This window comes from Ochotona princeps, chromosome 5, assembly GCF_030435755.1.
Source record: "Ochotona princeps isolate mOchPri1 chromosome 5, mOchPri1.hap1, whole genome shotgun sequence".
NCBI lineage: Eukaryota > Metazoa > Chordata > Mammalia > Lagomorpha > Ochotonidae > Ochotona > Ochotona princeps.
Window position 1 is genome coordinate 56,785,626 of NC_080836.1, and position 23,983 is coordinate 56,809,608.

General features: G+C 38.9%; 2 protein-coding genes across 3 annotated transcripts in view; one reads left to right on the forward strand and one right to left on the reverse strand.

The window, feature by feature from the left end:
- Positions 1–15,888, forward strand: part of AGPS (alkylglycerone phosphate synthase) — a 139,686-nt gene extending 123,798 nt beyond the window's left edge. Inside the window, exons 20-21 of one of the 2 annotated variants that reach the window (XM_058664673.1) lie at positions 10,229–10,304; positions 14,289–15,888. In XM_058664673.1, coding sequence (XP_058520656.1) covers positions 10,229–10,304; positions 14,289–14,406 — 194 coding nt within the window. In that variant the 3' untranslated portion in view covers positions 14,407–15,888. Of the gene's footprint in view, positions 1–10,228; positions 10,715–14,288 lie in introns of those variants that run through there. The other variant, XM_004577025.3, reaches the window with a different exon arrangement.
- Positions 15,889–21,362: 5,474 nt separating this feature from the next.
- IFT70B (intraflagellar transport 70B) lies at positions 21,363–23,719 on the reverse strand. Its single transcript, XM_004577024.3, has one exon. The coding sequence runs from the start codon at positions 23,607–23,609 to the stop codon at positions 21,609–21,611; it is 2,001 nt and encodes a 666-aa protein (XP_004577081.2). The 5' UTR covers positions 23,610–23,719; the 3' UTR covers positions 21,363–21,608.
- Positions 23,720–23,983: the final 264 nt, after the last annotated feature.

Below are 23,983 nucleotides of genomic sequence, written 5' to 3' on the forward strand. Positions count from 1 at the left end.
GTTCTCTCCAAATTAATTTATATGTTTAATTCATTTCTTAAGAATTTAACAATTTTTTGTGTTATAAAAAGGAGTATTCTCACATTTATATGGGGAGGCAAGCGAACTTGATGACTAAAGCAATTTTGGAAAAGAAAACTTGGAGGGAGAATAATCAATCTACCTGATTTTTGAGACTTAATATGGCCACAATAGCCAAGGCTGTGTGCAGCATTGGAGGAGAGACATCTGGACCAGTGCAACAGAGGAGTGAGCCCAGGAAACAGTTGTGTCCAACTGGTTTTGACAAAAGCGCAAGAGTAATCTCACAGATGGTGCTGCAGCAGTCAGACATCCCTAGACACAAAAGAGCCATCTTGAACTCTACCTCACAGCTATACAAAAATTAATTGAAAAATGGATAATGAGCTTAAATGTAAATCTAAAACTTTTAGCAAAATAACTTAAGAAAAAATTTTCAGGCTTCTGGAACTAGACAGACTTCTTAGGTTGGACACCAAAAGTATAGTGCATAAAAGAAAAAATTGGTAAACTGGATTTCATCAAAATTAAAAATTTTGCTTTGTGAAGGACTTTAGTAGAAGAATGAGAAGATAGGCTACAGTGGGAGAAAATATGTGCAACGGATATGCCCAACAAAAGGTAAATTAAAGAATTCTGAAAACTTGGTACCAAACAGCGAACAGTTATTTGGGGAAATGGGCAATAGACATGAAGAAACACTTCATTGCAGAGGATAAACAGATGGCATTTAATCACAAGGGAAGTTGTTCTGCATCATTAACTGTTAGGAAGATGCAAATTAAAACCACAAGAGATATTATTATGACTTACAGAGTGGCTAAAATAAAAAGTGTGACACTATTAGTTTCTGGCAAAGATAGAGAGAAAGTGAATCACCAGTGAGAGTATAAAGCAGCATGGTCATTCTGGGAAAGTTTGACAGTTTCTTCTAAAACCACACAAACAGCTACCACTTGGCCCAGCAGGTTGTACCATTTGACATGTGTGCCAAAGAAATGAAAGCTTATGTTTACATAAAAACCTGTATTTGTTCATAGTAGCCGCACTTGGGAGCAACTGGTGACTGGCTTTACAAATTGTAATAACTCCTTATTATGGAATACTGTTCAGCAATGGCAAAGAACAAACTATTGATGCATGCAACAATTTGCATGATTCTTTGGGAAACCAAGTTGAGTGTCTTAAAGCCAATTCCGAAAGGGTTTCATTCCATAAAATTTTATTTCTGTAACATTTTGAATGACAGAATTATAAAAAAAATGGAGAATAGAAGAGTGGTTTCCAGGAGCTGGAGTGTTGTGGGGGCGTGGCTACTAATAGGCAACAGTGACTTTCTCGAGGTGATGGAGTTGTTTTATGTCTTTATCGGTGTCATGTGCTGTTCACTACCAGAACGTGTAGCCTTTCCAACAGTAAATTTTTGAGATTACCTTAAGATGCAGAAAATTTCTTTGCCTTTTATTTTTTTCAGTTTCTTTGTGACTCACTTTTTCCTCGTAAAACTCTTTATTACATTATTTTCCCATTAGAGCAGTGTTTATAAATAGGTAAAATTCTAAGCAAAGACTGAAAAAGCCAAATTATCCCATAATTTAGCTACAGCTTAATTTATTTTAGCTGTTTCCTAAATTAAACAGATTTGAGAGCTTGACAGAAAATCTGTAGCGGGAGTACAGTGATCCCTTCCCTTTCCTCAGGAATTGCAGATAGTCCAGTCTGAGACAGAAAGGATCAGGCACAACACTGCATTTTCTGTGTCCTACAGTGTTCTTCTTCTTTTTTTTTTTAATTCTTTTATTTTGATAATCTTTACATAGTTGATTAGGGCACAAAGGGTCAAGGGCCACAGGAAAGTGGGTAAGACCATTGTTTCCACATTATTTTTTTTTTCTGTATCTGGGGTAAGGGAAGAGATAAAGGGAAAAGCCCCACCCAGACTCCCACCCATCCCAGGTCCCCGACATGGGGCATGCTCTGAGGGTCCTGCTCAAGCAGTTTTGATAGTTCAACCCTACAGTGTCCTATAATGTTAGTAGCCCCGCCTCAAGTGTATCACCCAGAGAAAAGAGGTGGCTTGGATAATAACACTTCTTTTTTGGTTTCTTATTTTTTTAAATTCAGACAAAAATAAGCTTTAATCTACAACGAATGGCAGATTATACAATAGAAAGCAGTTTTCATAGTTTTCCATACTGATGGGAAAATGTCTACTGAGTGGGAAACAGCCATAAAATTATATTCACAAATATAGTACTCTGTCTCAAAGTATTTCATGAGCATTCACAGTACTAAAACAATAAGAATCAGTCACCCTATCACAAGGTTTTTCTTTAAATTTTTATTTATCTATTTATGTGTCTGGGACTCTTTTTTTTTTTTTCAAAGATTTATTTATTTTTATTACAAAGTCAGATATACAGAGAGGAGGAGAGATAGAAAGATCTTCCGTCCGATGATTCAGCCGCAACAGCCAGTGCTGTGCCAATCCGAAGCCAGGAACCAGGAACCTCTTCTGGGTCTCCCATGTGGGTGCAGGATCCCAAAGCTTTGGGCTGTCCTCAGCTGCTTTCCCAGGCCACAAGCAGGGAGCTGGATGGGAAGTGGAGCTGCCGGGATTAGAACCGGCACCCATATGGGATCCCGGGGCGTTCAAGGCGAGGACTTTACTCACTAGGCCATGGTGCTGGGCCCATGTCTGGGACTCTTACAAGTTGTATTTTTGTCTGAGAACATACCCATACACTATGTTTGTTTTTGTATTTTTTTTTACAAAATTCTTAATGTTTTACAGTTAGTTTCACTTGGTTAGAGTTAATACTGTTTTTGTATTTTTTTTTACAAAATTCTTAATGTTTTACAGTTAGTTTCACTTGGTTAGAGTTAATACTGTTACATATTTTTAAACATAAAGTCTGTCAAAAATGACGTTAGTTAAAATTTATTTTTCACATTATTCTGTGACTGTCAGTAGTCTGTATGGATGGCTTAAACTTAATTTAAATGAAATAAAATTGCAAATTCACTTTTTTGGTTGCTCTGTTCACATTTCAAGTGCTCTATATCAATATGTGGTTTTGGCTGCTGAACAGTACAGATATATAACATTTCCATTATCCCAAGAACATCCTATTGGACAGCACTGTGAAATTTCATTTCATATATGTTTTCAATCATTTTTTTTTAGAAAAGTGGTCCCCAAAATATAACTTAAACTTTTTCATATAGACTTTCTTTAAATGGTAACATTTAAAATGATCTATGTCATTAATCCTTGAGCTTCTTGTGGTAACTTCTGCCATTTTTTTCAAGATTTTCTTGCAATTTGATCAATAGCTTCACATTTAGAGCAAGTTGACCTTACAAATGGCAATAAACATTTGCTGCTAATGCAGTCAGTTGTAGCAGAGAACATGTGTTACCTTTATGTAAGTTGTTTGGACTCCTGGGAGAGCCATTGAGATCAGACAGGCACCAGTGGTTCTCAATGTTAGCACTGTTGACATTGGTGCTCGGATAACTCTCTGGTGTTTGTGTGTGAAGTTGTGGGGGTGAGAGTCTGTTCTGTGCATTATAGGGCATTTAACAGCATCCTCAGCTTATACCTAGTATAAGCTAATAACATTGACTCAGTTGTAATAACCAGTACTGTCTCCCGACATTGCCAAATGTCTCCTCAGGGACAAAATTACTCTAGTGGAGGATAACTAATATGGTCTAGAAGTCCTAGAGATACTAAAGGGAATAAGAATCTTAAGTCCTCCCCACACCTCCTTATTCTCAAGCATACTTGTTCTGTAGTATTGATAGCAGACTAGTTCTGTACATATCTGTACATATCTAAGAAGTCATGTCAGTATGGACAATACAATGTAGATGAAGGAAACCTAAATTGCCCTTCATAGGTATTGGAATCCATACTCTGTATGTGAAGTGGCTTATGAATAACTATAATTCAGCACATTTTTTTCACCTAACATTTATTGAATACGTCCTGTATGGCAGCTATTTGTTATGCAACAAGACTGCAAAGATGAATGAGTAAAACATGACCTTCAAGGAGTGTAGATGCATTGTGTCCTTTTCTCCTGTTCTCTTCTTGCTGTTCACTTGCATGCGAGATCATTTGAGTGCTGTTTTGCTTTACATCTCAAGTGGACATACAGTAGAGTTAGTACTTGACTGTGGTTCTGAAGACAAGTTGAATCTAGCTGTTGTGATCTAGCATCATCTTTTTTTTTTAAGATTTTTTTATTTTGGGCCCGGTGGCGTGGCCTAGTGGCTAAGGTCCTCGCCTTGAATGTGCCGGGATCCCATATGGTCGCCGGTTCTAATCCCGGCAGCTCCACTTCCTCTCTGTCTCTCCTCCTCTCTGTATATCTGACTTTGTAATAAAAATAAAATAGATCTTTAAAAAAAAAGTTAAATCAATGCTTTGAAAAAGATGAACCCGTTTTTAAAAAAAAAAGATTTTTTATTTTATTGGAAAGGTAGATGTACAGAGAGGAGGAGAACCAGAGAGGAAGATCTTCCATCCAATGATTCACTCCCCGAGTGGGTGTTGCTGCGCCCATCTGAAGCCAGGAGCCAGGAACTTCTTTCCGGGTCTCCCGTGTGGGTGCAGGGTTCCAAGGCTTTGTTTGGGTCGTCCTCGACTATTTTCCCAGACCACAAGCAGAGAGCTGGATGGGAAGTGGAGCTGTCCCAGCGCTGATATGGGATCCTGGCGTGTTCAAGGCGAGGACCTTAACCATTATGCTATCGCAGTGGGCCCTGATCTTGCATCATCTTAACAAAGACTTTTTGTTTTATAATCTCTAAAGACCCATTCAAGAGTGTATGTGCTTAGAGCTATTGGGTAAACCACATAGATAAAATCTTAATGTGAGGAAAACTGACATTTTAAAATAGTGACAGCAAAAGAAAAATCAGATAGTAACATTGGATTTTGATCACTTTATGAAAGTCCATGATACCCTTTTTCATCATGATATCAGAAGCTTCATTAGTTGAAAATAAACCAAATAATGTAATAAAGAAACCAAATATGACTTCTAGTACCTGCTGAGCATTAATTTTATCTTTTGTGGAGTGTGAGTAGTTGTGGTCACATTTTATATCCCCTTTAGGCTAGGGGTTAGCATCCCTGAGCTGAAGATTAATACATACTTCTGTAAAGCAGAAATGAGCTTTTTGGACAGCACAGGCAGTTAGGCAAGGGAATCACCTTTTCAGGTCACAATTCCCTTTTGAAGAAGCAGATCACCCTCTAAGTCAAACAGTGCAATTTCCCATTATCCTTATGTTCTTGCCGGTATTGAACAAATACTGTATTGAACAAAAACAAGTTTTTTAAAATACACATATTTATATATATGTGTGAGATATATATATATATGTATATATAATGGAAGTACCTTTTACTTTAGCTAAATTCTACAAAACTTGAGTCTCAGGATCTTCTAAAGGTATGATTCATATCATAGTTTATTTTTAATAATTCTGTGATAAACCTTTTTCGTCTTAAAGTCCATAATTGAAAAGCTAATCTAACCAGAGACATTTTTGACCAGCAGACCCTGGATTTACTGCATTTGAGGTGGGACCGTGTGGAATTAAGCTTTTGCTAAATCAGCATTCTCTTAAGCCACAAAGAGCAGTTCTAGGTAATATTCAGTGGTTAGGCTATCGAAAGTTTCTGATTTCTGTATTCTAAAAGATTTTTTTTAATGTGCTATATACACATATTGTAGAAGAATTCAGAAAACTTGTTTTTATCCAATCTGTACATTCTAATACTTTGTTAGAGATTAAACTGTGAAAATAGCAAACTATTTTGGGGGGGGGTTCATATGAATCTAATTTTTTTAATAATTTTTTTAATATATTTTTTATCATGTTTACATAGTTAATTAGGGTAAAAAGGTTCAAGGGCTATAGGAAAGTGGGTAAGACTATTATTTCTATATTATTTCCTTCATGTTTAAAGGGGGGTATTAAGGGAGAAGCCCCACCCAATTTCCCACCCTCCCAGGTCCTGGATGTAGGGCATGCTCCGAGGTTCTTGCTCAAGTGATTTTGATAGTTCACCTGTTATGAATCACTGCCAGTCTTGCCACTCCAAGCACGATGAGGTCTTTGAAGAATCCACTGATTGACATAGTCCATCATAGAGTCTCCGTTTGCCCAGTATTTTCATTGCCAACATATAGCTGAGGTGGTTGATTGACTTGTTCTGTCCTCTGTCTTGATGGTTAGGGTTCTGAGTCCGGAAGCTCGATTTGGGGGATCCCCAAAGAAACTTTGTCTGAGGTGTTCCCAGACCAGATTCTTGTATATACTAGGAAGCACAGGGCCGGGCACAGTCCATTGCTCTGATCAGCTGGTGGTTGCAATCGCTGGGTTGGTTCTGTTTTCAGCCCCGACTTCCACTGGAACCAGTGGGTGTTGCAGTCCAGCCTGGTTCTGCCCAGCACATACTCGGCCCTTGCATAAACAAGTGGGAGCTGCAGCCTAGTTGGAGCGACCTGCAATAACTGCCACCAGGCCCACCCCCTACCCTGGTTTGCCAGTATGTGTGGCAGACTAGTCCAGTCTGTCCCACACCCCATTCGGCTCTCGTACATGTCAATGGGTATTAAAACTTATTTCCATCTAACCAGCTCCACTATGCAGCCCACACAGATGCTGTTGGGTATCTGTCTAGCCACCCTAGCCCCTGTCCTAGTTTTCGTGCCCTCCCGTGGAAGTGGTAACCCAAGAGGGAGGAGCCCACTATTTCCCTCCCAGGCCTTTCCCACTCCTGAATTATGCACTCTCCAGGTAGTTCTGTGGAGCAAACTATTTTCAACAGAAAAAAAAAATCCTATCTTTCTCATTTTTCTCTAATGTTTAGTATTTGGCTCATCTGTCTTGTAAACAACATCTGTGATTCTTCTATGCCTAGTTTACATAACTTGATATGTATGGCATATGCATGGAGTAATAGTGAGTTGTAGAATATTTCAGGATTCCTATCTGGCTTTCAAAGGTGGTGAACATGACTTTTTGTAGCGTTGGTGTTTACTCTTAGGCTGGATTAATACTTTGAAGAATTGGAAGTCAAAGGAATGTGATTGGGTCCATGTCCATATCCATGTTGAATGATCCAGGTCTAGAGAGAGAATAACTTTCAGTGGCTAAATATCACTTCCATGGTACTCATTTATTCTCCCCTAATCCTGTATATGTTGTGCGACATAAAAGACAAGGTATCACTTTTCCTTTTGTTAAAAGTTTTATAGGGCCCGGCGGCGTGGCCTAGCGGCTGAAGTCCTCGCCTTGAAAGCCCCGGGATCCCATATGGGCGCCGGTTCTAATCCCGGCAGCTCCACTTCCCATCCAGCTCCCTGCTTGTGGCCTGGGGAAGCAGTTGAGGACGGCCCAAGGCTTTGGGACCCTGCACCCGTGTGGGAGACCCGGAGGAGGATCCTGGGTCCCGGCATCGGATTGGCGCGTACCGGCCTGTTGCGGCTCACTTGGGGAGTGAATCATCGGATGGAAGATCTTCCTCTCTGTCTCTCCTCCTCTCTGTATATCCGGCTTTCCAATAACAATAAAATCTTTAAAAAAAAAAAAAAAGTTTTATAGATGGTTAAGCCACCACTGTATGGTTGTGTATGGATTGTGTTACACTTGTACAGATCAGTATAATCAGCTAATTACTGAATACCTAGTAATGCAAGTAAGAATTGTATACATTTTTCTCCTTATGCTTCAAATATTTGACTTAAACTGTTAAGTAAAAACAATGATTTTTGATTTTTTTTAAATGCATAAGCCAAGATTGCTGGCATCAGTTTAAATTTTGTTATCGATACCAGAGAAGCCGACAGAGCCCTGCCACCAAGGGGTTAAATTGTTTCATCAAGTATGTTTTTGAGGATCCACAGCTATGTTGGCTATCCTGCCTTTTTTTTCTTTTAACTTTCTAGTTCACTAATCAAATATATGTTAGATTGATTATTATAAAAGTGTAAACCATAGAAAATTTGACAAGATAGATGTGTAAATTATCCTTCTGACAGAACTAATGATGCACTCCAAGCACCTTCTGTTTTCCAGCGCTTGGTGAGCGACTTCATTAAATATGCAGTGACTGTTGGGTGCTTCTCAGATGAAGGTTCAGTTCCTTGTGGGATTGCATTATTATAAGAAGTGTAAAACCAGGCAGACAAGCTAGCTGTTGGGCATCCTGCTGAGGTTCTAATGTGCTCCATCTTGTTGGAGCAGTTGTTTGCAGTCTTTTCAGGACAATTACACCCATACCCACAGGAAGCATCCAGTGAAACTATATTACAGATAACAGTGGAGACTGGCATTGTTGGCTCTTCATCCCTCTGTCTTGAGCTGCCTCAGTGTGGGTAGCTTTCAGCGGTATAGTACTGCTGCTACACCACTCACAGCACATGTGCTGGGTTTTTTAATGCTGAAAAGCAAACCTTTTCTTTTTTTAAAAAATGATGTGTTCAAATTGTATGGAAGGTCCTTTCTTTGATGATGATGGTCATGGTTTTTGTTTGCCAATTTGTTATGATAATATTTTTGTTGATTAGATAGGTATTAGAAATGAATTAACCTTCCATTTAAGGGAAAAAAAATAAAATCCACGTGTATTTTTCCAAAAAAAAAAAAAGCAAGCCTGGAAATTTTAAAACTTTTTAGATCCTATATCCATTTGTACATGAGAAAATTGAGGCAGAAGCAGAGTTCCCTGAGGGAGACAGAAGGTTTTGGCTGAGACTTTAAGTGGTGGAGATTGCATAAATAAGAATTTGTACTGTTGAGCTTCTGTTTGAAAGGTTTGTTTTAGCAATTTCCTTTGTTTTGAATTTAAGATGTTTTTCTTCTTTTTTTTAACTGCATTTTCCCTCCTTTTAATACAATAGGGTTTTTTTGTTTGTTTGTTTCTAAAACCCACACAGAAATATTCTGCTTTATGAGAATATCATAGTTTATTATTTTGATGGCAGTTGGATAGTTTCTTGGCAAGCTGGACACAAAAGATGGTTTGGGCTGAGCTTGAATTGGCAGTTAAGGTTTCTGAAAGGCAGATGCTGTGCTGTGTCACTGCGGCCTGATAAATGGGAGTGCATTTTAGAGTGACAGTCTGAGCACTTTAATGAAAAAGGCCTCCTACTTCAGTTGGCCAATTAAATTACTGTTGACGACATTGGATCATTAATGAACCTTTGTGGAAAATGACCATTTGAATTCAATTATTGTAATAATGCATTTATTTGAGAAATGCTAACTGCAAGAACTTCTAGCTCTAAATTTAAAAATGTGCCCCTTTTGCCTTAAGTCAATCAGCATAGTGCTTTGGTTTTTATTGGTAAGTGAAGTTGACAATTCAAAATTCTTTTACAAATTAATATATATCCTTTCTTAGAAAAATTATACCTGGAAAAGTTAGATTTTGAATGAATGTCTTTTAAAATGTGATTTACACTACTAGCCATTATGCACTTCACTATTCTTAGATTAAATTGGTAAGAATTAGAAACCAAGAATGGGGACATTATGTAGTATTTAAAAACAAACTATTAAGTTTAAGATAGATTAGGTTTATAATTCATTTAGTGCCAAAAAAAAATCTGTAATCTGTTAAAGCAATTGGAGGAGGTAGTACTTGAGAACATGCAAATTTGTTTAAAAATACAATGTAAAGAGAACTGAAATGGAAATCTTTATAACTAGATTGTTCATGTCTTACCTTAAAGCTTTTGTGCTCCTTTAAATAGTTAATGGTACTATATTCTATAATTTTTGCTAACCTTACCCACCAGTTTGGTGTTAAGATTTCTTAAGCTCATTTTCTTTGAAAGGTAGGCATATTCGATAGTTAAGAAGGGGGTGACTTTGCAAATGCTTGTTTTTCTCCTCTTATTTGTAAAATGGGCTATAATTTCAGCGCAAGCTTCTTTCAATCTCCATGTCATAGTTTACAGAGAAAGGAGACAGCGTGGAGCATAGACTTCCCCTGAGAATACGTTGAGCTTAATGAGCTTGATAGTCTGGTGGGCTCAATAAATCAAATAAAGCAAAACATTTCTCATTTTTGAATAAAAGCATTTATCACACAGTGTTTGTTCACTCATGGTCACAAGATTGATTGGTTCCCAGCATCCCAGTGTATATTGAAGCATTTTTGATTTTGTTTTTCCAGTGGGCAAGTTACGGAAGCAGTGGCTAAAGGAAAGTATCTCTGACGTCGGCTTTGGGATGCTGAAGTCTGTCAAGGAGTACGTGGACCCCAATAACATCTTTGGAAACAGAAACCTTTTATAAAATCATTAGAATCATTATGAAAAATGTCATTTCTTTCTTTTTTAAATTCTTCAACTATGGTTATACCAGTAATCAAATATATCATGGACTATATTTTGGCTACATTCGTTTGTTGGTTTAAAATAAGTTTGTTTTCATTCTGTAGTTTGTTTTGTTTCCGCATCTGTGGATTGACAGATGGTATTCCTAAGTCTCTCATTGTAGGTGCATCAGTTTACAGCCAACTGGTTGTCATTTCAAACATTAAGCAGCTCAAGGCTGCCAGTGATTTCAGAGGAAGTTGCTACCAGCTCTTTTGTATTGAAGCTTCTTCTTGGGGAACAAAGGCAGATTTTGCTATCATCTATTGCTTAACTGGCCTCTTTAGAAAAAGGTTTCTAGAAACAGGTCCATAGGGAAGGATTCCACTGAGGAATGTTATGTGTGTAACTCTGTGCGTGCGTGTGTGTGTGTTTGTGCGTATGCGTGCACGCGCATGTATGCACAAATTGTCATATGAGTAGACCATTCAGGGAGGATGTTGATGAAAGAACATAGGCAACCTGTTGTTTAGGACTCATTTAGTTCTGTAAGGTGCTTGGCCTACAGTTTTCTTTGAAATAGTATACAGTTATAAATCAACAGTGTAACAATTACTCTGTTCTCCTAAGTTCTGTTGCTACTGATGGGAATGGCTGTATTTGTATCACTGAGATAACCCAAGATCATATCCTACTTCACTCATGCTGTATTTTGTGAGAGAAGCTGACTTACCATCATTGTGAAGAGCAGGTTTACCATGAAGTGAATGCCCCCAGTTAAGTTAGCATCTTCATTTTTCTGATTTTCCTTTCTTGTTGCTGAACTGCAAAAGCAGCTATCACAGGAGCACAAGGAAGAGCCCTTACACTTAACATCTCCAGCCGAAAAAATTGTTTGGCTAAAGAACAGTTGTTCAGTTATTAATTTTGAAAGCCTAGACAATTTCAATAACAAAAATCTTTTTTTCAATTAATCCAAACAGCATGATACATTTTAACACAAAAGTTTCAATTTAGTTTTTAATAATGATTGAATACCTTTTTTGAATTACTGGTTTAACCTAAACTTTAAAAAATGTAATATATTAATGCATATACCATAATCAAAAGTTTGAAATATCCTGTTTCTTAAAATGAGAACATTAATCACATTTAGCAAACATTTTTACATCCAAACCTGGATATTAAAGTAAGTGAAATGATTACTTTGAATCACTGTCTGTCAGAGTTCATGATTCACCTTTTGAGATGGGTTCTTTTCTTAATGCAATACCTAACTTTTGATAATTTTTTAAAATTAATATTTGATCAGTCAAGATGCAGACGAGCCTTTTAAAGGACACTACGTCTGTCTATGTAGCAACAGCTCCAAAATCTTTTTGGGCCGTTTAATACCTTTTGTATTTGAAGTAGCCTTAACCAGAAAAGTAAAAATTTAAAATTGACCAAGTGATATTTTTAAGACTTCAAAAGGATGATTTTTAATCATTAAAATTGGCCTCAAGCTAATAAACTTAAATCTGTAAGCAAATCAAAATTAAATATTAGTCTAGCAACAAAAACTATTTTATTTTTAGATGCCGCCTCTCTTCATTGATGATTTATTTTTAATTATAAGATGTCCAGCAGATCTTTGCTTAAAGCCCTTGATATTTGAAATTGTTTGACACTTGATGAGGAAATTGCCTATAGAAATATAGAATTCTCATCTTTCTAAATTCATCTATTTATGAAGGTATTTTCTCTAAATGGTGATCAAAATGTAAAATGTAACAAGGTACTAATATCTCACTGAAAGTGTGTACTTGTTTTTGAGTAGCTTTTTTTTTTTAATAAAACAAATTCATAAGCAGATCCATCCTTTGCATGTGATTGTTCCATTCTTTCCCAGGGAGTTCAGATTTCAATGACCTCAGCAATCCATATTTCATATCAGGAAGCTGAAATCCTTGTCTTCACTGTTGTTCAGGAATTATGGAAATTGCTTATTTTCTGTAATTTCTTTATGGAAATTACTGCTTTACTTCTGTTTTTTTTCTCCATGTAAGCAGGACTCACCAACCTGGATTTTATAGAGGTGACTACATTTTATAGTTAAAATCATTTCTACGGGGATCACTTTAAAACACAAGAACATCCATCTGTACTGTTTTCACTCTGATTTAGTAAATCAGAAAGCCTTTCCCACTTTCACACACCTACTTCTAGGAGGTGCCTCGGTATAGACTTATTGTCTGTGGAGGACTGAGCTCATGAATATGCACAGAAGCACTTAAACCACGCCTCTGACTTCTAAAGCATGTGATAATGGCTTCAGAAAAGTTAAAACCAAGACAACGCTGTTTATGTGAGGCTTCTTAACTCACATTGAATGTGTTTATTTAAAATTTTAAAAGTTGTAGCCTATTTAGTTTTGAGTGTTGTATAACACTGACTTTCTTAAATTTGTCATATTTATAATATTTTACTTAAATCTGATGATGTCCCATTTGGGTTGGGGTTTCCCTGGGAACGGGGACTTGCTGCTAGTGAGAAATGATTTTGAATACTAAAGACAATATGAACAGGCTTTATTGACCCCTAGAGAAACTGTTGCCTTAATGTTTGGTGCAATTTATAGTAAGTAGTATGTAAGTGAATTTTTACTAACTTGGGGCAAAGTAACTTGAGCTTTTTTAGTTTAGTAAGTAAGAGTTATGAGAAGCCACATGGTTATTGTGCTCAGGATTGTACCACAAGGAAAGAGGATTAAATTTTTTCCTCTTCTGAAGGATTTGGGGTTTTTTTTTTTCCTTCTGGAAGTGTTTACCTATTAGAGTACTGTTACTTAAAGATTGGTATGAAATTGGAAGCCTTCTAGCGTGCATAGTACAGGATGAGCTTCCATCAGTGTATTATACCAGACAGATGGTTGCAAGGACACCTTTTTATTGTCCCACAATACTGTATAAATAATTGCTAAATCCTTGGTAGCAATTTTGAAAATGCCTTTCTGCATGTCAGCCCGGAGAGATTTTCTCTTACTGTATTCTTTCACAGCTTCTTAACCGTGGTCGATCAGAGAAGCTCTATAATCCCAAACAGAAGTGTGATCCTTTGGCCTTTCAGATGAGGCTGGGTTTGATTGAGCTTACTAACTGTGGGTTGATTCACAAGCTCCATGTGCTGGAGCTTGAGGCAGTCACATGGGATATTGTGAGAGGCATATCTATATTTTAAAAACCACTGAGATAGGAATTAAGGACAGGTTTGATTACTTTTGGTTTACCACCTAATGTTTAGCAGCTTTGGTTGTAATCAGGGCTTGACAATTACCAGTTGTGGATTAGACTCTGTACTGTTCCTCCTTCAGCTTCATGAGCTATGGAAGTGTGGCTTTGCTCAAGGCTTCTTAATCCCTAATGAGCCATATGTCAATCTAGTCATTCAGTTCTCACTAATTTGTTTCCTAAAATGGAAACAACTTATACATTCATGTTGAAATCCAGAAAGTGTAAAAGGTTTACTTTTAATGTTGAAATATGGTGTCTGATATAAAGGATGTTTACCCAGCTTTCTGTTCCCTAAGCCAAACAGTGTTTGTCTTCAGTGTGAACTTTAACTGTACAAATTACTTGTAATGTCAAGAGATTATAGAAACATTCTTAATAAAATGGACCTGGTTCTAAGAATTCTTTTTCCTTTAAAGGGAGTGTGAAGCGGTTTATTATTCTCTTTGTATATGGGCTTTTCTTTCAACTTCAGTTTTTCATCTTCCTGTTTCCATTGGTTTGAAAATAGAAAATTATTTTTATAATTTTATTGATGTAGTGTAAACAAATACAACTTATAAATCCCTTTGAGTCTGTCAACTGAAAATATTGTTCACGAGGTTTTATCGGTTTCTAAATATTTTTAAAGTCAATATTATATTCCCAGGAGCTGTTTAGTCTTCTATGAATCTGAAGCATTTCCTTTTAAACCTTGGAAGATCCTGAAAGAACAGCACTTATCGTGCCCTTCGAACCACAGCAACTCATTTCTGAAACGAGAGTAAGAACCCCTGGTATACGGAACATTCAAACCAAAGAGCTGTCACAGACTTCAGTAACTTCACTTCTGTCAACATGAAAAATTTTTTTCCGTTCCCAAGGGAGATTATTTTGTATATTTTTTTCATATGAAGAAAATAATATATCATTAAGAACACTTCAGGAACCCTGAATTTCAAATCTGAAAGGGAAGGAAAAAGAGTTTGTTTACATGAAGCATTGTTTTTAAGGCATCATAGTGTTTTTCATGAATATCACATGTGTCGCATGAAACATATTTTTAATTCTTAGAGGAATCTGACATATCCCAAAAGGATATAGTACTTATACTGCTTTACAGTTTCCATAGTTGGTTAATTTTTGAGCAAACTTCAACAATATCTCTGCCCCCTCAAAAAAAAAAAAAAAACTCACAGTGCCTTGCTGGGATTTTCTTGTTTTTTTGTTTTTTCATGAATTAGCAATTTAAAATGGGTAGGGGAGGATAAGTCCCTAAAGACAGTTATCAGTTCATGGCTATTCCTCTTTTAGAACATATTAGGAATTAGGTAGTTGTTTGCAGAAACGATGATAAGCCTTTCCACAATGTTGATTTGGATCCTCTTCTAACATACCCAACTCCTTGTGTTGTTGACTTGCACACTCACATACACACCTATGAAATTTGTACCTGTATTGCATTCCTGCATTTTCATTTCCTACCCAGCCTCATGGTCCTGAGGTGTGGCCGGATGGATGTGGCACACTCACCAAGCACTGAGACATTGTCCCCTGCTTCTGGAGATGGGCTCCCGCTGCCCCCACCCCATGGAGCACAGCCTGGAAGCAGCGGTTCTATTTCTTATCTTGTGTGTCAGTCCTTTTTTGTGTGTGATAGTGCCTTCAGAATAATGAATATTTCTGTTCCTGGATAGTGATCAATAGTAGGAGATATTTGTGTAGGTGATAGTAACTTTTGTCCTTTTAAGCCTGTGAAATACTTGGTCTCTGATACAACTTGAGTAATGTCTTATCCTGAGTCTTCCTCTAAGGCAGTACATACCCCTGCCAGTACTGTAGTAATCTTTTGGGAACTACACATGGGTAAGCTCTTGTATGTAAGCCATGTACTGCTGTAACTGATGCATACAAACAATTCTCTTTACATTTACAGGCTAAAAGTGGACATGTGGTAGGAAGGAAAATTCCTCAGAGATTCAAGCATACCTTTGTCAATTAAGACTGAGCCATACTGTTTTCCACAAGGGCTCAACATAGTCTCTATTCTGTGCTCTATTCAGTGTATGTAGGATTCTGATTTTACTGGTTTTCTTAGACTGTGTTGTCTATTAAGCAAATGCCCATGAGTGATTTTTAAGATGTGCTGGGAACAAATAAAGCACTACCAAAACCAGTCTTTGTTACAGAAATGGGTGTTTATTTCATCTTGATTCCCTTTTCTCTTTGTTGATGCATCACGCTGGAGACTGAGAAAATGGCATACCCCCTGTACTCGTGAGTAGTCTCTCCGATAGTGAAAGGACTTACCTGCCTGCAGCTCCCACACTGAAAGGAAGGTTACATCCATCTCACCTGAAACAACTGAAGGCCCAGCCTTTGAATTCTGTCTTGCATAATACATTTTGATAATCACTAGCAACACTAAGTTTTTAGCTTTTTTATTTAAAAAAAAAAAAAAAAGGCAGTTTCCTGGCCAGCTCAAACTTAATGAACCTTAGAGATCACATTCTGTTTCTACTTTTTTTATAATTGGTGCCCAACAGTCCCTGTCCTCTGGGCCAGACACATAACCAGCTCTCTGAGCATTTGTTATGATCAACTGGGAATTGACTGCCTTTGCAGGAAGCTTCTTTAACTTGCAAGGTCTTCAGGAATTAATACTTTTTTTAAAAATTAGACTGATTGTGTTTCTTATTTCTAACTATAAATACAACTTCTGCTTTCTGCAGTCATAAGGAATTGTCCCATTGCTTGGTTGGTAGGCAGCCCTTCAGGTATTTAAAGATGTGTCTCATGGTCCCCTGAATCCTCCCCAGTCAAACTTTGTGTCCATCATTTCTACACCCTCCTGCATTCTCATCCTCTGTATATACCTGTTTGATGTTTTAAAAGTGAGATGTTTATGCCTAAGTACAAACCTTCAGGATAGTACCCATGCCCTAGTCTAGTCACTACCAAAGGCTTATTTGGTGGGCCATTGCATTGTTACACTGAAGTTGAATGTAATAAAGTCTCTTCTCTGTGTGACATTTTGAGCACATATCCCCAGATGCTGATTTTTTTTAAATTATCCATTTGAAGAGTAGAGTCATAGGAATGGAGAGAAATATTTGATCCCTGTTTTACTTCCTAAATAACCACAGTAGCTGTGGCAAGCAAGCTGAAGCTAATAGCCCAGACTTACCTGGGTCCCTCATGTGGTTGGTTGGAACCCAAGCACTTGGGCCATCCTCTGCAGCCTTCCCAGGAACAGTAACAGGGAGCTGGATCAGAAATATAGCAACCAGTACTTGAACTTATGCCGACATGGAATACCACTATCACAGGCAGCAGCTTAATCCACTGTGCCACAGTGCCCCTCACCCCTACTGAGGATGATTTATTAAAAGCCTCCATTCTGTATAGTTGTCTTTACTAAAATCTGTCTTTACTAAAATCTGTCTCAGGTTTAGTGCCTGGTTTCTTAAATTTTAGGGTATTGATTCTTGGTTCTGAATTCAGTAATACCCCTAGAGCCAGCTGCTTTACTGAGCCACACTGCTTGTGCTCTGTAGCCATGAAGTTTACATCATTTCTGCTTTTTAAAGATTATTAGTATCTTCTACACAATGGCACAAATGGGAAAATCAAGTCTTCTCCAACCATAGAGAGCTACTGTCTTTGTGCCTTAGCACTATAGCAATGCCAGAGTGCCAGAGATGCTTTTGCCTTAGACACTGTCTTTCCTGAAATGTTTAAGCCAAAATGACCTGCACTGACAAGTTTTTTAATAAAACTCATAATGGAAGCACCTTATCTGATGCACCTAATAAATTTGCACTTTTAGGACACCTAAAAGACAACCTATTTCTGTAAGTCATCCATCATCTGTAAAGAGACTAGAAATTGAAAGAACTATTTAAAAGTTTTGAAACATTTTATCATAAGCTAAAGACAAAGTCTTTGAGGAGTTAGGTGCCATATAAAAATTAAGGCCTGCTGAAGGATTTGGACTGCATTAGGGAATTCAGACAGTTGTATTTGTGAGGTTGAAGTCTAACGTTAGTGAAAATAAATTCAAAGATTATGCACATTTTCCATAAACTTTTTGAAGTCGTAGCTTATATTTAAAGTTTAAAATCTGGTGGTAAAAATTTGGTTATGTAGCCAAGTAAAAACCAAGTTCTGGCTCATTAGAGAAATTTGCTGTTTGGCTACAAAATATCCACATGTCATTTTAGTCCTAGAGCATGTCTAGATGAGAAACATTGAATGGTGAGAACAGTCTGCAAGTCACACTATTGGCAGGAAGTGCCTGGGACAGCGGGGCAGAGAATACTCTCAAAAAGTACAACCTCTCAAATACTTCCAGATTGCCCCTTGTCATTAAGATGAAGGAATCTAAAACTAAAAGCAATCTGAAGATGCTGATGTTCACCTGAAATGAAAGATACTTCTTGGTGATGTTGGCCTTTTACAGTTAAGTTCTTTAGATTAGCCACACTGTTTTCCTGGAGTCAGGTTTGCAACACTGCTAACTCTTATTGTAGAAATGAGCGCAGGCAAGGACCATGGGGCAAAGCACTGAGAGACATAACTGCCTCAGAACTCCTCCTCCCAAGGCATTCATGCTTTACTAAATATCACATTCCTTAATCAGTTTATTTATTTAGGCATCTATCTCATAGCTCTGAATAAACAAACCATTCAAACCTTGAGCGGAAAGCTATCTCTTTTCTATGAGGCTTCTGTGTCAGGAGCTCCTCCAAATCTAGTATATGTGGACGTCTGGAAAGGAAGCTCCCACGATTACTGCTGTCTCACTGCAGATGACCCGTCTCCATCCCCACCCAGTCCTGCTGGTTCCTGGTTATCGGCTTGTTATCTTAACCACTTCTCATTGATGGGACTAAGGCCAAGATCATGCCAAAGCTGAGGTGCGATTCCAAAAGGAACAATCATGAGGAATATAAATTCCTTGGCAGGGTGTCATGCCACTGATAGTTTATCTGTTTGGTGGTTCTACTTGTAAAGATCAAGTTCTTTGAGAAAACAGATACAGCTTCTGGGTACAAACACATGCTCATGTTCTATATATGTGTGTATATATATATATACACACACACACCAAGGGGTTGCCTAAAATTATGAAATACTGGATTTACTATTTGATCCATTAAGGTTTTTTTGATACTAAGAAATTTAATAGTAAAAAGCTTTAGAAATATAGAAAAAGCTCAAATAAAGGTCAAATTATTTTGAGCACTTAATGCAATAGGACAGGGATAATGATGAACTTCGTCTCTGCCAAGGGTCATTTGGATAGTTATAATATCATTTACAGATCATATTAAATTAACAATTTAAAAATTAACTTGCTATGGATTTATTGCATTCCAGCCCTTCCTATGGTTGCCTTGGCAGGGCCAGACTGAATACTACCTGCAGGCTGAATGTTCTCCATCCCTGCTCTAGGAGGATGCAACAAGGCTTGCCATCAGACATGTTAAGATAGAAACTTTATTCAAGAAACAAAATATGGGGTCATTCTAAAACCACGTGCTGTTTTGAATCAAGAAGCAGAGTAGTGTGAATATGAGCTTTTAGAAAGATGTGTATTCTGAAAGTAAAGGATGGTCAGTGCCTGAGCAGCTATAAGTGCGTTACTTGGGACCAACATGCTGGTTTAGCAACCTAACCTTCCACCTAGAATACCAGTATCCCATATGGGCAGCAGTTTCAGTTCCGGCTGTTCCAATTCCAACTCACTTACCTGTTAAAGGCTTGGAAAAGCAGAGGGGGATGGCTCAAGACCTTGGGCCCCTGCACTCATGTAGGAGACTCAAAAGAAGCTCTTGAGTCACAGACTTGGACCAGTTTAATCGTGGCCATTAGTGGTCATTTGAGGTGTGAACCAAGGATAGAAGCTCTCTGTCTCCCCACCTCCCATTATTCTTTCAAGAAAATTTTGAAAAGAAAAAGAGAAATAGAAATGCCCTCACTGTCTTAGGCTCCTCCAGAGCTCAACACAAGGCCTGTAGACTCAGTGTGTGGCTCGGGAGACTTTGCTGTTGCCAAAAGCCATCTGAATCCAGGTGGAGAGCCAGGAAAGAAGCAGAGCCAGGAACGAGTAGCCTTTGTTCCTGCATTCAGTGGTAGCAGCGGTCAGGATTTCCTGGTGCATAGTAATGGCAGGAAACCCCAACTGCCCGGCAACAAAGGGTTAAAACTTCTGGAAAGCATCTCATGTTCTGAAAAGCTAAATTACATATATATACATATACAAATAAACCACAACCACATAGCACCTGGGTAAACAAATTGTGGCCAAATAAAGGCCACACGATTTGCAAAAGGGAATCTAGAAAACATTTGCTTTTGGGAAGTTTGCATTACTGATACTTTTTTTTTTTTTAAACAAAGTAGTTTGGTTTCAAGGAAATAGGAACAAAATACAATATTAATGTGGTTGTTGAAAATGAGATTTCAGTTTACTTCCCAGAAGCAAAGGGGTTATAGAGACAGAGGGACATAGAGCTACTACTGCAGCATCATTTCTAGTTCAGAACTTAACACTTCCCAGAAAAAAAACGTGGCTCTGGGATACACTGAAAAGGTCATTTAACATTGATTGTTCTCCCTCTATGGGGTAAGCATCATGAGTGATAGTAGCTCAGAAGCTCATGAATTCCAAGCCATCATAAGTCACATTTTCTAATCCAACAAACAACCAGGAAGGCATGCTACAGAGGAACTATGCCAAACATACTTCACCTGGGTATTGTGTGGCTAAATGGCTTCTCCCTGCAGGCAAAACATCATCACATTAGGGCTGTGGGTCCCTGTAATTTAGAGGAAATCTATTAAGTTGGAATCACAGAACTTTTCAGTTTTTAGGTAAAAACTTACACAATCAGAAACTAATCATTCAAGCCAGCATTTTTTATTTTTTCTAAGTGAAGTCAAGCTGGAATTCCATGTATGTAGTGAAAGGGGTAAGGAACAGAGACACAAATATTAAAGCTCTGGCAGAAAACAAAATGCCTGACTACAATCAGTGAGGTTGCCAGTGTAAACAGAAATAACTGAAATTGCAGATCAGAAACTAATCTTGACTAAGAGATAATGACCTTTTTGTTAATTATAGGATACAGAAAAAGTCAGGTGGGCTAAGAGTAATGTAGGCACTGGATTACAATTCAGAAACAATTGTAGCATACCTTAAACTACAGAAGAACATAGATATCAGCTTTTAGTGCCTATATTATTGGTCACTATTAAAAATACATGCAAATCAAATTATGAAAAACAGCATTAGCACTTCTTACTCGTATATTCAAATTACTAACAAATGCAGCAAAAGAAAACCATGGAATTATGTTTTTGTGATAATTGTTTTCTCTGTTTATAACTTTGTTAAGGATACAGGATTTTCCAATGAATCCTGCACATTAAAAATTCATTTATGGCCTAAGGAATCTTGATGAGATAAAGAATTATATTGCACTGGAAATGCTACCAAATATTTTAAACTCATATTAAGCATTTGCATTGAAAATTAGTATATGAATGAGGGTGATCTTTTAGAACACACTCCCTGAAATAATTATTAAACACCAAAGTCTTATACATTATTTACTACTGATTTCTGGACCTGGTGATATCCACTTCCAACTGGTGTCATCCTTGTGCAAGGACCCTTGAAAAGATGAATGAATGAAACCATAAATGGAAACAAAGGAGGGGCAGTAAGTATTACAAGTACTATTAGAAACAACATTCTTTATCAGTTTTGAATATTTCATAGCTGCAGCTGGAGAAAAACTTGTACAATATTTCAATGCGTTCTATACTTAAAACTCAAACCTTTATCTAACATTTTTGTTATAATGCTAATGAGTACAAAATGCAACATATAACAAGTATAAGGATGCCAAAAGCTAAGTACAAATAATACAGTGCAAGATTTACAAACCAGAACCATAATAAAAGCCATTATCAACCATTACTAAGTATTCCAGCCTATGATCTCATAAATCAAAGCTCTTAGCTGCCTGGATTCATATGTGACTGTATTCTTTCCAATATGCATCCTTTCTTCTTCCAGGGGTTGTTCTATAACAGCAGGTATGTTTCTGCCGTAAAGTTCACAGTTTTCTAGAAACTGAACACATTCTTGAATGACACTGTCACGTAGCATGATTGTGTGTTTTGACATGTTTTCTAACAAAGACAAGAAACATCTCTTAGCATAGTACCAGGTATCAGTGCCCAGTTTTTTATTATAAGGTTCCAAGCTTTTGATCACTCGAGAAATGCCAAAATCATAATTTCCTTTGGCACAATAGAGTGTTCCTATCACCAGATTCACAATGCACAGATGATAGGTTTTCTTATCTGGGTCGTCATAGGAGAGCTGCTCTTCCTCTTTCTCAATCTTCCTCATCAGCTCTTCAGCCTCCTCATTTTGACTTGTCATAATGTAGGAAACACACAGGTTAGCTAATACAACAGCACTGACACTGAGGATGTTATCGTAATGCTTCTTGACTATGGGCTCATAAAACCCGATGGCTTCTTTGTACTTGTTTTCCTGCATGAACAGAACATGAGCGACGTTCAGCTTCCACACATCGTGGTCGTTACAGAACTCCACAGATTTGCGGAAGATCTTCTCCACCATCGAGTAATTCTCAAGGTTCCAGTAGATTTTTGCCTGAGCCATCAGCACGGGGATGTACTTCTCCAGGGTGTCATCGTACTCATTCACTGCCTTTTTGATTCCTTCATCATCTCTGCTGTGTCTTGCTTCCTGTACTTGTATGGTGAGTTTCCGGAGCTGCTCTGTCAGCATCCCTGCCAGCCCATCCAGCTTAATGAAGGCTTCATCGGGAGCTGTCTGGCAAGTGATCATGGCATCTAAAAAGTCAAAGAGATAGGGTGTGAGGAACTTGTAGGTCAGATGGGCATTTTCTGCCAGGACATCTGCAGCCAAGTCAAAATACTCGTATTTACAGTAGAGCAGCAGCAGGTTGCCGAAAGTCTCTGGTGGGAAGGGGTTCTGTTGAAGCAAAAACTGGAGCTTCTCAAAGCCTTCTGTGGGCTTGGCGTCCATGTTCATTAGTGCCTGGTTGTGCAAGGTCACGGGGTCCAACTCTTCCTCTGACCTGGGGGGCATGTCGGTGAGGGCTTCCTGAGCTGCCTCATAGTTTCTCAGCTGGTATTCAATGGCTGCCTTGAGGTTGAAGGCCTCCACCAGGGCAGTCTGGTGCAGGACTAACGTGTTTCCAACACTGCGAACATCAATGCCCTCAGTGGTCATGCCCACACCTAGCTCTGGGTGCTGGCGGATGCCATGCTCAATAATGTCGGCGATATGTTTTAGGGCTGAGGCATACTGCCGGCTGCTGTAATAAGCCAAAGCCAGGTTGTAGGAAAGGTCAGGCCGATAGCCCGAGGCCTGCAGGGCAGCAAAGAACTTGGAACACGCAGCTTCGTACTGTCCCTCCTTGTAGAGCAAACAGCCCAGGTTGACCTGGCCATCGGGATCATTCTCTCCGCCCCCGTCTTCTCCACCCTCACCACTGAGCAGCTGCTCCACCAGGCTCCTGGCCCCAGGCAGGTCGCCCTCGCTGTACTTGATGGCAGCTTGCAGCCGGAGCACCCGGTTGTGGTAGGTGGGGTTGTCCAGCAGGAGGAAGGCGACCCGGGTGGCCTCTGGGAACAGGCAGGCCTTGTACAGGGCCTGGGCCTGGTACAGGCGGTACTGCTCGAGCTCTGGGTGCAGCTGGCTGAGCTGCTCATAGCACTCGGCCGCCAGCGCGAACTCCTGCAGGCGGTAGTAGCAGTAGCCCAGCAGGGAGAGGCCGGCGCGGCTCTTGGGGCAGCGCTGCAGCTCTCCGCCCAGCAGCTGCACGGCCTCGGCGTACCGGGCATCCCGGATGAGCCGGTACACGACCGCCGTGAACTCCCCATCCGGAATCTGCGAGCTGCTCAGCCCCGCCATCATAGCCAAGCTTTCTGCAAGGACTCGTTACCGCGGCAACGCGGCCACCGGAAACGGAAGTCTTTTCGGAGTTGAATTTACCGGGTAGGGAATCCCGTAAGAAAGAAAAAGAATTAACTGGTGTTGTCTCTCAGTTCCTGCTTTTTGTTACTTGGAAAAAAAATACTCTTTAGTACTGCGGAGTGGTGTGAGTCATACAAGGAGAGGAAACTCTTCCGGGACCTACCTTCCGGCCGGCGTCGTGCCCTTGGCGGTGCCACTGGCGGGGGGGGGGGTCTTGGCCGCACAGCCTGCTGGGCGTTGTAGTCTCTGCCTCACGGACCCTCAGAGACCTGTGGAAAACGTGGTCTCACCAGCTTCAGCTCCTGGTCGTGAAG